Below are 17,208 nucleotides of genomic sequence, written 5' to 3'. Positions count from 1 at the left end.
CAGCGCCTCTGAGAGGAGCCATCGCAGCGCCTCTGAGAGGAGCCATCCAAGCCCTTCTCAGAGAAGCCATCACAGTCTCTCTGAGAGGAGCTATCGAGGTCCCTCTGAGAGGAGATGTCGCAGTCCCTCTGAGAGAAGGTGTCGCAGTCCCTCTGAGAGAAGGTGTCGCAGTCCCTCTGAGAGAAGGTGTCGCAGTCCCTCTGAGAGAAGGTGTCGCAGTCCCTCTGAGAGGAGCAATCGCAGTCTCTTTGAGAAAATTCGTCGCAGTTCCTCTGAGAGGAGAGGACACAGTGCTTCTGAGAGAAGACAGCACAAGCCCTCTGAGGGGAGCGGACAAAGTCCCTCTGAGAGGAGCCACAACAATCCCCTCAAGGAAAGACTCAAACACAGCTCCCCTAGGGAGAGGCCCAGGCACGGTTTGAGTAAAGATTTCAAGAGTAACTCTAACATATCTCCTAGAGACCACACCAAGAATCCCCCAAGGAGGGCAAGTTTGGAGGCCTGACGCTAGTAGATGGAAGAGACCCGCCCCCGTTATTCATTGCCTAGCTCAAGTCTCCCCTGAGCGGTCCTGGCTTCTTTCCTACTCGGCCAAGGCCTCCACTTCCTAAGCCCTCAGCAATGAAAGAGCTTCTTCGTCTCTCTACCTGCGGGGAGGGAGAGCAGGAATGGGTCTGTCATTTCCCTAAGATAAATAAAGGGCAATAATTGACCTTCCTGTGCATTAAGAAAGACCACTTTTCTCGCGGGGTGGAGCCTGGGGGCGCCGGGAGGGCAGAGGTTGTGCAAAACGAGGGAACGAAAGGGAGGGGATCTCAGGCCAAAGTTGACGCTCCAAACCCCACCCCCAGTTTCCCGGGTCCCACCGCGCACTGCCGGGGCGGGGTCTCAGAGGAAAGGGGGGCTAGTCACGTGACTCCCCCCTGCCGCAGCCCCCTCGGAAGCTGCTAGGCGGAAGTAGATGTTCACCACCGGGCTCGCGGACCCGACTCCACATCCGGGAGCGGAGAGGAGAGCGGAAGTGGCGTTGGTCTGGCCGGAGCCCTTGGGTGAATTTGTTAGGCGTGGAGAGGGAGTGATGTCTTCCAGACTCGGTGCAGTGCCCGCTGTGAGTTTCTCGGTTTGACCGTTACGCTTTAGGGGTAGCGCTGTCGAGCGCGCCACACGCGGTGCCTCGCTTTTGTCCCCTGCTCAGAGTCGGTTTTCTCAGAGCTCGGCGTAGGCCCCACCCTTCTAGGTCAGATCTATGAGCCCCCGTATTTCCCCCCCACTTTCTGCTGCCCGTTCCCAACCCCACCTTGGACTAAGTTTCTCAGATTACCGTTAGTGTCTATTCCTTTTACATCCCCAATGTCTCCCATATCCTTTGTCCTGTCTTTCCGCCTCCCGTGTAGAGCGTGTAGAGTCTTTCTTGGACCAGGGCTTTGAGAATGGAAGAGATGAAGGCTCTGGTGTTGTCACCTGCCTTGACCCCGTAGGTAGGGCAGCGCACTTTTCCTAAAAAGTCTTGCCTTTTTCGGTTTGCAGTAGTAGCCACGGGAGAGCTTCAGTTCTTGGCGCAGGGGGATTCATCTTTTTGTGGTCAAGTTTCAGAGGTCCTTAGCATACACTCATTCATGTGCTTACCATTTGCTAGACCCCGGGACCCACACCCTTTAAGCAGCAGAGGAGCACGAGGATCGTGGGAGCTAAGAAGTAAGTGAGGTTTTCTGCAGTCCATTTATAATTGTATCGCCAGCGTTGTCCAATAGAACTTCCTGTGATGATAAAAATATTCTGTATCTACACTGTCAAGTATGATAGCCACTAGCCACGTATCATTTTTGAGCGCTGGAAATGTGGCTAGTAGCAGTGAGGAACTGAATTTTAAATTGTATGTTGATTAACTTAAATTTAAATAGCCACCTGTGGCTAGTGGCCATCTGATTAGACAGTGCAGTTCTAATCTTGGTGTGGGGGAGGAAAACGTCCCTTGCAAAAAAAAAGTACGGATTATAATAAAAATGGAATGTGTGACTCTGTAGCCTTGCATTTCTTTAGAGGTCATATATGTACTCATGAATACATTGATGAACTTGGGAAGGACTGATGAAAATGAATAAGTACTTATATTTTCAAACTACTTGGCTTCAAGGCTGGTTTGTTATATTGTATACTGAATGTGCTAACCTTTTCCATATTCGTTAATACAAAAAAAATTCTTGTTCAGGAGATACTCAGAAAGGATTAATTCCTTCATGTAACATTTATTAAATATCTGCTTTGTGCCAGTTGTGTGATAGGTTAGATATACAGACCTGAAAAACACAAGGAGATCAACACAGTACTATGTAATGAAATGTGTTTATTTCAAGAATTGTATATATCCTTTGGGAAGGGGAGTGATGTTTGGAAGGGAAGGGTTGCCGGAGCAAATCACTCCTAAACAGACTTTCAAGTCAAGGAATAATGGATTTAACCGTAAGGAAAAGGATTTTTTTGTTGGTTTTTCAGAAGAAATAACAATGTGAATTTGTAAAAGGTTTTAATGGAATAGCAAATGGGTAATTGTTAGGAAATGTAAAGATTAATGGCCTCTCATCCATTGATAATCAGAATCATTGGGCATCAGAATCCCTATTTTTAACTGGCCTAGGATATTGTGAAGTTTGAGAATTACTGGTGAGAATTGAGACTAGAAGAGTAAAGGATGAAAATGTGGGAAAGATCAGTGTGTAAGGTTTGGGTAGAATAAAAAAAGGCTGAGATGATACTGAGATGAACTTAAAATATTTTTCTAATAAAATATAACTGTTTTCATCTAGAGAATGAACTAGGGGCTCTTAAAAATTCTTGGTAGATCAGAAAGGAGTTGGAAATAGGTTAAACTTTTCATTTTCGTGATAAAAAGCCAAGATTAAACAACAAATTATTTTAAAATCACTACCATTATGATAGCCATTGTTGGAGCCAAAAGCTTTTTCTTGTCATATTTATGGAAAGAAAGTGAGTGAATGAGTGAGTGAAAGTCACTCAGTTGTGTTCGACTCTTTGAGACCCCATGGACAGTAGCCCACCAGACTCCTCTGTCCATGGAATTCTTCATGCAAGAACACAGGACTGGGCTGGGTTCCTATTTCCTTCTCTAGGGGATCTTTCCAACCCAGGGATCAAACTTAGGTCTCCTGCATTGTAGACAGATTGTTTACCGACTGAGCCACCACAGAAGCCCCAGGAAAAAGTTTGATATTAATCTGGTTTTTAATAAATAATAAAAAATAAATAAACCCTGAGTTGATAGGTACTGAAAAATACTTGAGAATTGTTTTTGTTGAGTGCTTTAAAAATAAGAGACCTGGAGAGAGAATTCCCTATCCACATTGACTTAATCCTCAAGGTGTTAATCACGCTGACATATAAACTATTGATTTTTCACTATATTCATGCTTATTCATGAGCAGGGAACTGGGTATGTCTGAGTCCAACACTGACAGTATAGAAATTCCTATGAGGATGTTTCTAAGAGGAGTCATATGGGACTTGACTCTTTATAGCCTGTTGATACTATCAAGTCTTTCTGGTAGAGATTATTCCCATTGTTTGGTATGGTGGGTTTTGGCCCTAGAGGACTGCCTATTCCTATTAAAATTTTTTATACCTTCACTGAGGTATAATTGAACTGCAGTTGACTGCATATATTGAAAGTATACCATACCTTCAGCTTTGACATAATGTAAGTACCCATGAAACTGTCACCACAATCAAGATAAGTTTCCCTGCCTCCCATAAGTTTTCTCATGTCCCTTTGCAATTCATTCCTCCCTCCACTCCTGTTGCCAGACACCCACTGACCTGTTTTCTGTCACTGTACAGTGGTTTGCATGTAGGATTTTACATAAATGAAATCAGACACTATGTCCTCTTTTTGCATGATTTTTTTCACTCAGAATAATGATTTTGAGTGAAAAATAGTTTTTATTGCTAAAAAGAATTGCTTTATGGATATACCATAATTTGTTTAGCCATCTACCTGAGAGATGTTTGCATTATTTTCAGTGTGGGGGTGTTAGAATAAGACTGCCGTGAACATTATGTGCAAGTCTCTGTGTGGAAAAATAGTTTTGTTCTCTTGATAAATACTTAACACAATATATATTTATTAAGATGGTATTTACCATCTTAGGTTGATTAGCTCATATGTCAGGAGTATGTTTAACTTTTTGAGAAATTATTTTGCAAGTTGGTGGTATGATTTTACATTCCTACCAGCAGGGTATGAAAATAAGTCTCTAATTTTAGCAACTTTAATGGTGTATAGTGGTGTTTCATTTTGGTTTTAATTAGCATTTTCCTGATGAATAATGATATAAAACATGATTATGTGTTTTATTGGTCATTCATATATCTTCTTTTGTCAAATGTGTGTTCATGTCTTTTGCCACCAAAAAAAAAAGTTTCATCTCACTATTGTACTATTTAATTAAAAAAATTTTTTTTTGAATACAGTTCCTTTGTTACATATATCTTGACTATTTCTTCAAGGCAGTGGTTTGCATTTCATTTTCCTAATGGTATCTTTTGAAGAGCAAAAGTTTTAAATTTATCATTAAAAATAAAAGAATTTTGTCATTCTTTCCTTTTATGTTTTGTGCTTTTTGTGTTTTATTTAAGGAAACTTTGCCACCTCTAATTGCAAAGATTTTTTTCCTGTGTTTTCTTCCAGGTGTTTTATAGGTTTTGCATTCAGATCTATGGCTCATTTAGAGTTAATTTTTATGCATGGTGTGCTATAAAGATCAATATTAATTTTTTGTATATCTAGTTGTTGAAAAGATTTTCCTTTCCCTATTCAATTCCCTTTGCACCTTTGTCCAGAATCAGTTGAATGTACATAGGTATGGTTTTCCTTGGTGGCTCAGTGGTAAAGAATCTACTTGCCAATGCAGGAGACGTGAATTCCGTCCCTAAGTCAGGAAAATCCCCTGGAGAAGGAAATGGCAACCCATTACAGTATTCTTGCCTGTAAAACACCATGGACAGAGTAGCCTCATGGGCTACAGTCCATGGGGTCACAAAAAGAGCCGGACACAACCAAGTGACTAAACAACAACATACATAGTGTGGGTCTGTTTCTGAACTCCTGTTATCCTTTTCCATTGATGTATATGTCTTTTTGCTAATACTGAACTGTCTTGATACTGTAGCCTTAAAGTAAATCTTGAAATCAGTTGTCATGTACTTTCTTGTTTTTTCAACATTGTTTCAGCTGTTATATTTTCTTTGCTTTTTAATATAAATTCTACAGTTTGTCATATCTATAAAAAGAAGCTAAAATAAAAATAAAAAAGGAAGTATGCTGGAGTATTGATTGGTACATATATTGAGTCTGTAGGTAGATTTAGGGAGAATTGCCATTTTTAACAATGTTGCATTTTCTGATTTATGAGCATATTTTCCATTTGTTTTGGTTTTCATTTTTTCTTACCATTGTGTTGTAGTGTTCATTGTAAAAGTCTTGATGGCTTTTTAAAAAATTTTAATTGGAAGCTAATTACTTGACAATATTCTGTTGGTCTTGGATGGCTTTTGTTAGATTTGTTTTTAGGTTCCTAGATTTGTTCTTAGATTCCTGTGTTTTTTGTTATTGTCAATGCTGTTATTTTTTATAAGTCCATTTTCTAGTTGCTTGTTGCTAGCAGCTACGACGGAGAAGGCAATGGCAACCCACTCCAGTACTCTTGGCCTGGAAAATCCTATGGACGGAGGAGCCTGGTAGGCTGCAGTCCATGGGGTCGCTAAGAGTCGGACAGGACTGAGCGACTTCACTTTCATTTTTCACTGTCATGCACTGGAGAAGGAAATGGCAACCCACTCCAGTGTTCTTGCCTGGAGAATCCCAGGGACGAGGGACCTGGTGGGGTGCCGTCTCTGGGGTCGACCACAGTTGGACAGATTGTCTTTGTAAACAAACAGCGAAAAATCTGTTAAAAAAATCTGCAAATCAGTTCAGTTCCTCATTTGTGTCAGACTCTTTGTGACCCCACGGAATGCAGCACGCCAGGCCTCCCTTTCCATCACCAACTCCCGGAGTTTACTCAAACTCATGTCCATTGAGTTGGTGATGCCATCCAACCATCTCATCCTCTGTCATCCCCTTCTCCTCCTGCCCTCAATCTTTCCCAGCATCAGGATCTTTTCAAAGGAGTCATTTCTTCTCATCAGGTGGCTAAGATTTGTAGAATTCTCTGCTTTTCTTCTGTCAGTTTTATTTTGTTTACTCTGAGCCTCTGTTGTTAGACATGTACCATGAGTAATTATCTCTTCCTGATGTTATTTTTATTATGAAGTGTTTCTTTTTATCTCTGGTAGTACTCTTTGTCTTGAAGTCTGTTTTATCGGATAGTAAAATAGGTACTCCAGCCTTACTATGTTTGCTGATGGCATAGTATAGTTGTTTCATACTTTTACTTCCAATTCACATATGTCGTTTATATTTAAAGTGTGCCTCTTGTGGACAGCCTATATTAAAATACTTTTTAATTTACTCTCTCATTGTCTGACTTTCACCTGGAGTAATTAGGCCATAAACATTTAAATTAATTATTGACATGATTGGATTTAAGTTTGCCATTTATTCTCTCTACCTTGTTTTTTTATTCCTGTGTACCTTCTTTTGGATTATTTAAATGTTTAGTGTTCCACTTTATTTTATTTTATTTTTACTCCCCCCTCCTTTTTTTTGGTGGGGGAGAGATTTGGTAATGGTTGGTTTCAGAATTACAATATACATATCTATCGTTTCATCATCTACTTAAAGTTAATATCCAACCACTTTGCTTAAATGTAGAAGCCTTACAACCATATAGATTTCCTTTAACTGCCTATTGCTGACTATTAAATTATAGCTGTTGTATATGTTACATCTACATTTACCTTACTAGATAATGTTAAAATTTTGCTTCAAACAGTTTTTAATATTTATCCACCTATTTACCATTTCTCTTACTCTTTCTTCAGTATTAAAAATCCAAATTTCCATCTAGTGTCATTTTTTCCTTGAAATTATTTCCTTGAAATTATTTCCCTTTGTGTTTTTCACAGAGCAGTTCTGCTGGTGACAGATTTTCTTAGTTTTTCTTCATCTTAAGGGTATTTTTCATTGAATACGGAATTTCAGGTTGATAAATCTTTTCTCTCAGGATCTTAAAGATGATGTGCTGTCTTCTGTCCTTGGTTTCTGTTGAGAAAATCATCATTTGAATCATTGTTCTCTGTAATATGTCATTTTTTTTCTAGCTGCTTTCTGGATTATTTTAATCTTCAGTTTTAAACAGTTTCATTAAGATATATCTAGGTGTATTTTTCTTTGAATTTATCCTATTGAGTGTTTGATTTACAGCTCCTTGAATCTGTAAATTTTAAGTCTTTCATTAAGCTTGGGGGATTTTTCCACCATTACCTTTTAAAAAATATTTTTTCTTAGTCTCTCTTTCTTCTTCTGTGATTCCAACTATATCTAGGTTAGATCTTTTGATATTGATCCACAGGCTGTTGAGGCTCTGTGGACTGTTCTTCAGTCTTTTTCCCTCTTTGTTCTTCAGATTGGATAATTTCTCCTGATCTTTCTTAAGTTCATAGATTCTTTCCTCTGTCATCTCCCTTTTGTTACTAGTCCATCCAGTGAGTTTTTAATTTTATTTGTTATTTTTCAGTTCTTAAACTTCATTTGGTTCTTTTTTATGATTTTTATTTTTCTGCTGATAATTCCTGCATTTTCCTTTATTTCAAGTGTGTTTTCCTTTCATGAAGTGTAGTTATAATAGCTGCTTTAAAGACTTGGATAGTTCCATCATCTGCATCGTCATGGAACTGACATCTGTTTATCATCTGTCCTTTAAGAATTGCTTGCATTTTACGGGTTCTTTGTATGCTGCATAATTTTGGATTTTTATTCTCAAGATTGTGAATGTTATTTGTGTAGACTGTGGGTCTTTTTAGAATCCTCTGGGGATTGTTGCTGTTTTTATTTCTGTTTAGGTTCAGACTGTAAATTCTGTCCTGCTTCTGAAGGCATTGGTTCAGTCTTAGTTCCTTTCTTTGAGTCTTTTTTATGATGGTTTAGAGCTTAGGGGTTAGTTTTAGACTTTTTTCAGGTTTTTCAAATCCTGTTTTCAGTTTTCCAATCTTTTAATACATTGGTTTGGATCTGTTTCACACTGATAACTCAGGGGTTTGTCTGAGACTTGTGTGCTTTGTTCAAATCTTATTACATTTTTCAAAGCCTTTTCTAAGCTGGTTTGACTATGTTCCATACATACATAGCTCAGGTTAAGCAGTGATTTGTGTGGATTTGTACACAGAATTATGAGATTACCTTCTTTGCCGGCCTTTACTCCGTGATTCACTCACATTCTCTAGTGTATAGAGACTCCTTTTCATGGATTCTAAGACCAAAAAGTTTCTACTGGAATTTAAGCTGTCCATGCCGGTCTGCAGGTGGAGCCCATCATATTGCAAAGCCACTTGTGAGAGGGGAAAAAAAACTAGAAAGCATACCTAGAAAGCATACCTGTGTAACTCACTTCTACCAGTTTTAACTCTCCTGCACAATCCACCTGCTTTTGTATACTTTTTGAGGTCCAGAGTTTTTAGTTGTAATCAGCAGGAGGAATGGGCTATAGTGGGCATATGCCACCATGCAAAAGTGGAACATTTCTATATTAAAGCTGTAATATTGGACCTCATGTACAGAGAGCTGAGAATCATTTTTCCCTTTTGGTAACATACTGATATTGTAAGCCCCTGTTATTTTTCTGTTTTTCCAGTTCCCATGTCTGTCCCGTTCCTCCCAGAGACAGCCGTACTAACAAGTTTGTTATTTGTCCTTAAATAGTTGAGTCCTTGTAAAATAGCTAGTGCTATTTGTGTATTTGTTAATTTACTGAATTGACATTGTACTGTAGATCTTGTTCTGTTTCTTTTTTTCATTCCACAGTATGCTTTTTAGTTATGTTCGTAGATGTGTAGAGATAGTTTATTGCTTTTAACAACTACATAGTATTCTGTAGTAAGCGTGTATCACGTTTTACTTTTTTTTCCCCTAAGAGTGATCACCAGTGTTGCTTCTAACTCCCTGTTACCACAGACCTCTATGTGTAATTCTTACCAACTCTACCTCTAAAGTATTGTCTTGAGTTTGTTGGTTTGTCATCTCTACTGCAAAACTTTAGTTCAAGTTCAAGCTTAAGCTTTTGTCATCTCTTACCCATACTGTTCCAACAAACTGCCAACTCTTCTCTTTTCATTCACTCGTCCTCTGTGGGTCATTTTTTCATACAGCATCCAGAGTGGCCTTTACCATAAATCTAAGGCACGTCTCACACGGTTGGAAAGGGGGTGTATCAGAGATCCTGGACGAAAGTTTGAGAACTGCTACTCTACCACACTTTGAACCACCTAGAAGATACTGTGTTGCTACTCAGTAATGTTTGTTAACTACATAAGTTACTGGTCTTAGATTTAGAAATTTGGATCTAGCTATATACCAGATTTCTGGCCGGTGTAACTCAGGTAAGATAGCACCCTTCCTTTAGCTATGAAATCTAAGTATCATGTTGCTTAAGACAGGGTGCCCTGACATCAAGGTTTAGGGCCGAGGCTAAGGGAAAAGGAAGATGAATCAGACTAGAGCCTACAAACTGTTCTTTTCCTTCTTTATTCTCAGGGGTACTATTTGGTTACTGTCCCTCTGCCAGAGAAATAGAGAAGCCTGGATATACCTTCCTATAGATCAGGGGATCTTCTGAAGGGTCATGAAACACCCTGTTACTTTAACTACTTTTTTTTCTTTGGTGAATTTAGGAAAGAATACCTACTTTGGCTATAAAGTGATCATTTATGGAGAGTGCTTATTCTTTCTGATTACAGCAAAGTATAATAACAATTGTATGTATTGTATCAGACCAACTATTTTAATTGTTAGAAAATTACAATCTAAATTGTTTTTATTATCAGGCTTCTTAGTTTTTTTACACAGGTAACCAACTTGGTTATCTTCTTAGGATATAATATACTTAATAGGAACTTTATCCCAGACCCTCCTTTGTGGTATTTCTCTTTGTGTCATGTTAGTAGCAGGACCCAATGCTCCATAAAGGATAATAGTTTCCAGTACACTATCCCTCATGATGACTCCTTAAGCGGCTCATCATCTGCTTCTTCATGTGAACCAGTGAGTGATTTTCCAGCATCTTTCCGAAAATCTACCTACTGGATGAAAATGAGAAGGATCAAGTCAGCTGCTGCTTCCCATGTAGAAGGTATCAGTATTATTATCTTATTCTTATTTCGAAGACAGAGAACTCTCTACTTATCTTTTGAGGTGGTGGTTTATCCGCTAAGTTGTGTCTGACTCTGCAACCCTATGGATTGTAGACCGGGCTCCTCTGTCCATGGGATTTCCCAGGCAGGAATACTGGAGTGGGTTGCTTTTTCTTTCTCCAGTATTTTTTTTTTCTTTTTTTTTTTTTTTAATTTATTTATTTATTTTTAATTTTTACTTTACAATTCTGTATTGGTTTTGGCATAGATTGACATGAATCCACCACAGGTGTACATGCGTTCCCAAACATGAACCCCCCTCCCACCCCCGTCCCCACAACATCTCTCTGGGTCATCCCCGCGCGTCAGCCCCAAGCGTGTCATATCCTGCATCAGACATAGACTGGCATTTCGATTCTTACATGTTATTATACATGTTTCAATGCCATTCTCCCAAATCATCACACCCTCTCCCTCTCCCTCTGAGTCCAAAAGTCCGCTATACACATCTGTGTCTCTTTTGCTGTCCTGCATACAGGGTCATCATTGCCATCTTCCTAAATTCCATATATATGTGTTAGTATACTGTATTGGTGTTTTTCTTTCTGGCTCACTTCACTCTGTATAATCGGCTCCAGTTTCATCCATCTCATCAGAACTGATTCAAATGTATTCTTTTTAATGGCTGAGTAATACTCCATTGTGTATATGTACCACAGCTTTCTTATCCATTCATCTACTGATGGACATCTAGGTTGTTTCCATGTCCTGGCTATTATAAACAGTGCTGCGATGAACATTGGGGTACATGTGTTTCTTTCAATTCTGGTTTCCTCTGTGTGTATGCCCAACAGTGTTGAGGTAGCTTTTGTAAATGACTTTTAAAGTATTAAGTACCACATATATGTTTCTTATTAGTGATTGAATTTTTTTTTGACGGTGCTCTGCAGCTTGTGGGATCTTAGTTCCCGGGACCCAGCAGTGAAAGCACTGAGTCCTAACCACTGGACAGCCAGGGAACTCCTTTGGCATTTTTTAAGGTGTTAGGCTGTCACATACTATTAGTTTCATGAACTGTTCCTCTATGTTTCCGAGTGAAAGTCTGCAGATCTTATTTCTCTAGGCTATACTGGTATCACCTTTCCTTTTCATATGAATTGAACTTTTTTTTCCATTGTTCTAGTTTGATCCTCTGTTGAAGGTTTAGGGGCTGGTGGTGAAAGGGCTATTCTAAGTAGAATTTTCTTAGTGGTTATAGTCTGAAGGGTTCTTAGGAGCCCTTTGTCTTGGACAGTTAGCCTCAAATCAGGATCAGACAAATCACACTGCCTAAAGGACCTTATTATTCATAGGGAACAATGAATCACTTGAAATGGAGAACAGTACAGAGGAAAAGGGGAGGTTGAGTCAATTAATGGAAAGTTACATCAACTTCCCTAAAAAACTTATCAACACTTCTTGAGGCCTCGCTCGCTGATGATCTTTTTCTTTTCATGATCTTGTGATTGATGATTTAGAGGCAGGCCCAGATGTTCACATATAAACCATACTAAGATTTTGGTTTGTTTTCTTGTGTTATTTCAGGGTCAGGTGGAGTGTCAACCAAAGGAAAAAGGAAACCCAGGCAGGAAGAAGATGAAGACTATCGAGAATTTCCTCAGAAGAAGCATAAGCTTTATGGTAAGGGAGTAACTTTGCTAATTCTTTTTCCCAGGGTGCCTAGGTTTTGTTCTTTGAAGGTGAAAGGAACCTTAGGTTTTGGCCCTTAAGCACTTTTGAGCCCCTTGAATTTTTTGGCAAGGAATGGCCTCCAACTTGCCTTATTTTTTACCCTTTTCTTCTCGCTTGACTTAAGGGAGTCAGTTGGTTGAGGGAGTGGGGCACAGCGTGTTGAGGAGGGAAGAGATTTTGGTGGTAGCGCAGGATCAGCAGAGGTGATGTATCAGGCTTCAAGTTTCTGTTTTGCATCAGGGAGGAAGCAGCGGCCTAAAGCTCAGCCTAATCCCAAAGCCCAGACTCGCCGTATTCGGAAGGAACCACCAGCTTATGCAGCAGGTATGCTTTTGGAAGCTTTGTGACATCTGGTTCTCTCCTTCTGTCTTTTTTGTTGTTGCTGTTGGTAAAGGAATGATGTACCAAAGCATTTCTTTAGGAAGCACTTACTAAGGACATAGGTTTGAAGATAAGTCATGTTCGTTCAAGTTTTGGCTCTTCGTTAATTCTTTGACCTGCCTCTCAATTTCTGCAAACTTCAGTTTCCTTGTCTCTAAATAGGAATAATAAAGCAGTCAGAATTGTTGTGAAAATTAAACGGGATAAAAAACATTCACCAATCTCTGGCACATATGAACACTTAGCAAACTGGTTGTTACATATCTCAGTTACATATCCCATTCTTACATACTGCTATGAAAAATGTTACTCATTGTCACTTATAGGTCAGTAAAACTGGGAAAAAAATTATTGTCCATTTCTATAAGCCCCTGGGCTTGGGAGTGGTTCTTGGATGGTTTTTTGTCATGGGAATTGAGTAGGAGTGTCAGAAACTTCACTGTCTGAAAAAAATTATTTCTAGAAGTTATATACAGCAAGAGTCTTTCCCCCAGGAAGAGAAAGAGCCACTTTATGATCCTTTTCCTAAAGTCTGAGATTATGCTTTTTGTTTCTGGAGAATACCGTGAATTATAAGTGTTCCTTTCTCTCCTTTGTAGGCAGTTTAGAGGAGCAGTGGTACTTAGAAATTGTGGATAAAGGCAGTGTCTCCTGTCCTACCTGCCAGGCAGTGGGGAGAAAGACCATAGAGGGCTTAAAGAAACACATGGAAAACTGCAAACAGGTTAGATAATTTGTGGCATTTCATAACTCTTATGAATTTTTACCCAAACTTGAAACCTCTGGCACTGTGTTGGATATGCTGATTATTGTGGAGAAGAGGCAGCATTGTGTCATAAAGAGTCTGACAGACTTTGGTTTGAATCATCATTCAGCCACTTACTTGTTGGGTCATTTAGCTTTTCATTTGTGGACCTCAGTTTTCACATTTATAAAGTAACAATTATTACTACCTGTGTAAGTCATAAAAGAAGTACTTCATGCTAGGTGCCTGTACCATTTCTTGACAAATACTGGTACTCAGTAAATGGTAGTTCTTATTATTTTAAAAATGTGTAGCCATTACCTTTTTGAACTTGAGGACATGACAGTGAATTTGGGGGATTTGGAGATTCATTATTGTATAATTTGGGAAATGAAGATACAGGTGAGAGCATTTGCATAGGACTTTGTGACATTCTGTTTCTTTGTTGACCAGTTTGGCACTGAGCAGCATTTTTCCCTTGTAGGAAATGTTTACTTGTCATCATTGTGGGAAACAGCTTCGTTCACTAGCAGGGATGAAGTATCACGTCATGGCAAATCATAATAGCTTGGTAAGAGTGTCTTCTGTCCTTCATGAACATGTGATATTTGGATGTCTTTACTTGGATGAGTGTAGATACCCCAGTGGAGATGGCTAAAGCTCTGGGACTTCATAGGGGTGTAAGGAAGAAGAGATCCTTTGGATAGAAGAGTTACACACAATGAAATGTGGATATGGAAGTATTTGAGGTATTTGTGTGTTTCAGTTCAGTTCAGTCGCTCAGTCGTGTCTGACTCTTTGCGACCCCATGAATTGCAGCACGCCAGGCCTCCCTGTCCATCACCAACTCGCGGAGTTCACTCAAACTCATGTCCATTGAGTTGGTGATGCCATCCAGCCATCTCATCCTCTGTCGTCCCCTTCTCCTCCTGCCCCCAACCCCTCCCAGCATCAGGGTCTTTTCCAATGAGTCAACTCTTCACATGAGGTGGCCAAAGTACTGGAGTTTCAGCTTTAGCATCATTCCTTCCAAAGAACACCCAGGGCTGATCTCCTTCAGAATGGACTGGTTGGATCTCCTTGCAGTCCAAGGGACTCTCAAAAGTCTTCTCCAACATGACAGTTCAAAAGCATCAAATCTTCGGCACTCAGCTTTCTTCACAGTCCAACTCTCACATCCATACATGACCACTGGAAAAACCATAGCCTTGATTAGACGGACCTTTGTTGGCAAAGTAATGTCTCTGCTTTTTAATATTAGGTTAGCCCAAAGGTTCATATCCTGGGAGATAGAGGCTTTGAACTCTTAGTTCCTTTACATTCACTTTACTGTTTAGGAGAAGATGAAGAAAGCCAGGAGTCAGATAACTTAGATTTCGTGATCATCAGCTTAGGTTCTAGTCCAGTCCTTGATTCTTCTCATGGAATTTCTTTCTGTGAACCATCTGCCTGTTTGTTTCTCTTGTTTTCTAGCCCATTTTAAAGGCTGGAGATGAAATAGATGAGCCAAGTGAGAGGGAACGTCTCCGAACAGTTCTCAAGAGACTGGGAAAGCTGAGATGCATGCGTGAGGTAAGAGCCCAAAGACAGCAACTCCATCTACCTGGAGCCTCAGGTCAGTGTCTTTCTGTTACTTGCTCCCATGTCTCCTCCTCCCTTACAGACCTGGTTTTGTGTCATCTTCCAGCATAGAGTGACTTCTGATTTTCAAGATCTCCTGAACTCATTAATAGTTTTTATTTTCTTTCTCATCTCCAGAAATGTGTGTGTCTCCCTTTTCCTTTTGTTTGAAGGAGTTTCTTTGTCATCCTTTCTTTTGTGTGATAAAGAGGATCCTAGTAACCTCATGTGAGAAACTTTGATATTGCTGGGTATTTGGTATTGGGATGGAGTTCGATCATAGATCAAGGAGGAAGCTCTGACACAGAGGAGGTATACAGTTGTAGTTTGTTGAATGCTTACTAAATTGGTTGAATTTCATGCTTGGTGGTAGAAAGGATTGCAGTTGGGCCAGGGAAAAGGAAGGGTTGTGCTGATGAGAAATGTTGGAGAGGGTGTAGTAATATCAGAGGGTCTAGTTGTGTGATATGGCTCTTTAGAAATTAGAGGTCATATCAAAATATGTAAGATTAAAATATAGGCCTTTCTCCTGTGTTCAGAGTTGCTCTAGTAGCTTCACCAGTATCATGGGATATCTGTACCATGTGAGAAAATGTGGCAAAGGGGCTGCTGAGCTGGAGAAGATGACCCTGAAATGTCACCACTGTGGAAAACCATATAGATCGAAGGCTGGACTTGCGTATCACCTGAGGTCAGAGCATGGTCCTGTGAGTACTGATTACTTTCCAGGCCCTGTTTAGGGGTCTATTCTGTGGTGACTGCTTTGCTGCTACATCTTCCTTACGTCCTTGGTTCTTCATTTGTAGTTCCTTTTATTCTGAATGTGTTTGTTCTCTTTTTCCTTGTTTCTTGTGCTCTTCTTTCTGCTGTTTGATCACTATTAGGTTAGAGAAATCAAAGTTTATTGTATAGTCTGGGTCGAAGTAAACTCAACTATATTTTTAAAGCATAAGGCATTCTCCCTTAGCTAGAAATTTGATGGGACTCTGTCCAGCTGGTTCAGTCCCTCTATTCCAGTTTTCTTGTCCTGACTTTTTCTTTTCCTCTTTACATTTCTAGGCTCCCCTACCTCATGTTTCTTTTTAGCACTAAGTTTCAAGGTATAGTTTAGATATGGTCATTAATACTCATCCTTTTTAGTGTACATTATAAGAGTTTTGTAGTCAGTTGTTCTTCCCACTCTCAGCTGGCTGACCACTGATACATTTCATGTCCATATAGTTTTGCTTTTTTTGGAATGTTATATAAATGAGGTTGTACAGTATATACCTTTTTGAGTCTGACTTCTTCCCCTAAGCATAATACGTTTGAAACTTGTCCATGTCTTACATGTATCATTAGTTTATTCCTTTTTGTTTCTGTCTAGGATTCCATTCTGTCTAGGATGTTTCACAAGTTGTTTATCCATTCACCAGTTGAAGAACATTTGAGTTTTTTCTAGTTTTTGGCAATTAGGAATAAGCTGCTGTAAATATTTACATAAAGGTTTTTGTATGAAAATAAGTTTTAATTTCTCTTGGGTAAATAAAACCTTAGGAATGGGATTGCTAGGTCATATGATAAATGTATGTTTACCTTTATAAGAAACGGCCAAACTTTTCCAAAGCAGCTGAGCCATTTTCTCACCAGCAGCATATGAGAATTTTAGTTGCTTTGCATGTTTATCAACTCTTGGCTATTATTGTCAGGTTCATTTTTGAAATCCATTCTAACAGGTATATAGTGGTATTTTACTGCTGTTTTAAATTTGCACTTCCCTAATGACTAGTGATTGTTGACTGTCTTTCATGTGCTTATTGGCAATATCAGTCTTTAGTGAAGTTTCTTCTTTAGTGAAGAGTCTATTGAAATCCTTTGTTCATTTTATTGTTGGAGTATTTGTTGTTTTACTAATAAGTTTTAGGGCTTCCCTGGTGGCTCAGAAGGTAAAGAATCCACCTGCAATGTGGGAATCCTGGGTTTGATACCTGCGTTGGGAAGATCCCCTAGAGGAGGGCATGGCGATCCACTCCAGTATTCTTGCCTGGCTTCCCTGATAGCTCAGTTGGTAAAGAATCCACCTGCAATGCAAGCGACCCCAGTTCGATTCCTGGGTCGGGAAGATGTGCTGGAGAAGGGATAGGCTACCCACTCCAGTATTCTTGGGCTTCCCTTGTGGCTCACCTGGTAAAGAATCTGCCTGCAATGTGTGAGACCTGGGTTCAATCCCTGGGGTGGGAAGATCCCTTGGAGAAGGGAATGGCTACCCACTCCAGTATTCTGGCCTGGAGAATTCCATGGACTGTATAGTCCATGGGGTCGCAAAGAGTCGGACACAGTTAAGCAACTTTCACTTTTATTAAGTTTTAAATATATTTTGAATTTTTAAAAATATATTCTGGACACAAGTCTAAGCAGATACATGTTTTACAAATATTTTCTTCTGGTCTTAG

General features: G+C 39.6%; 1 protein-coding gene across 3 annotated transcripts in view; it reads left to right on the top strand.

Annotated features, from left to right (window-relative positions):
* Window positions 1–964: 964 nt before the first annotated feature.
* ZNF512 (zinc finger protein 512) overlaps window positions 965–17,208 on the top strand; it is a 29,804-nt gene continuing 13,560 nt past the window's right edge. Inside the window, exons 1-9 of one of the 3 annotated variants that reach the window (XM_040224362.1) lie at window positions 965–1,108; window positions 1,637–1,695; window positions 10,114–10,298; window positions 11,884–11,979; window positions 12,271–12,354; window positions 13,011–13,135; window positions 13,641–13,727; window positions 14,630–14,728; window positions 15,316–15,483. In XM_040224362.1, the coding sequence (XP_040080296.1) occupies window positions 1,079–1,108; window positions 1,637–1,695; window positions 10,114–10,298; window positions 11,884–11,979; window positions 12,271–12,354; window positions 13,011–13,135; window positions 13,641–13,727; window positions 14,630–14,728; window positions 15,316–15,483 (933 nt within the window). In that variant the 5' untranslated portion in view covers window positions 965–1,078. Of the gene's footprint in view, window positions 1,109–1,636; window positions 1,696–10,110; window positions 10,299–11,883; window positions 11,980–12,270; window positions 12,355–13,010; window positions 13,136–13,640; window positions 13,728–14,629; window positions 14,729–15,315; window positions 15,484–17,208 lie in introns of all 3 variants that reach the window. The other 2 variants (XM_040224361.1, XM_040224363.1) reach the window with 2 other exon arrangements.

Source organism: Oryx dammah, unplaced genomic scaffold (assembly GCF_014754425.2).
Source record: "Oryx dammah isolate SB20612 unplaced genomic scaffold, SCBI_Odam_1.1 HiC_scaffold_25, whole genome shotgun sequence".
NCBI lineage: Eukaryota > Metazoa > Chordata > Mammalia > Artiodactyla > Bovidae > Oryx > Oryx dammah.
The sequence above is the reverse complement of the archived record's forward strand: the minus strand, read 5'-3'. Positions and strand labels throughout refer to the sequence as shown.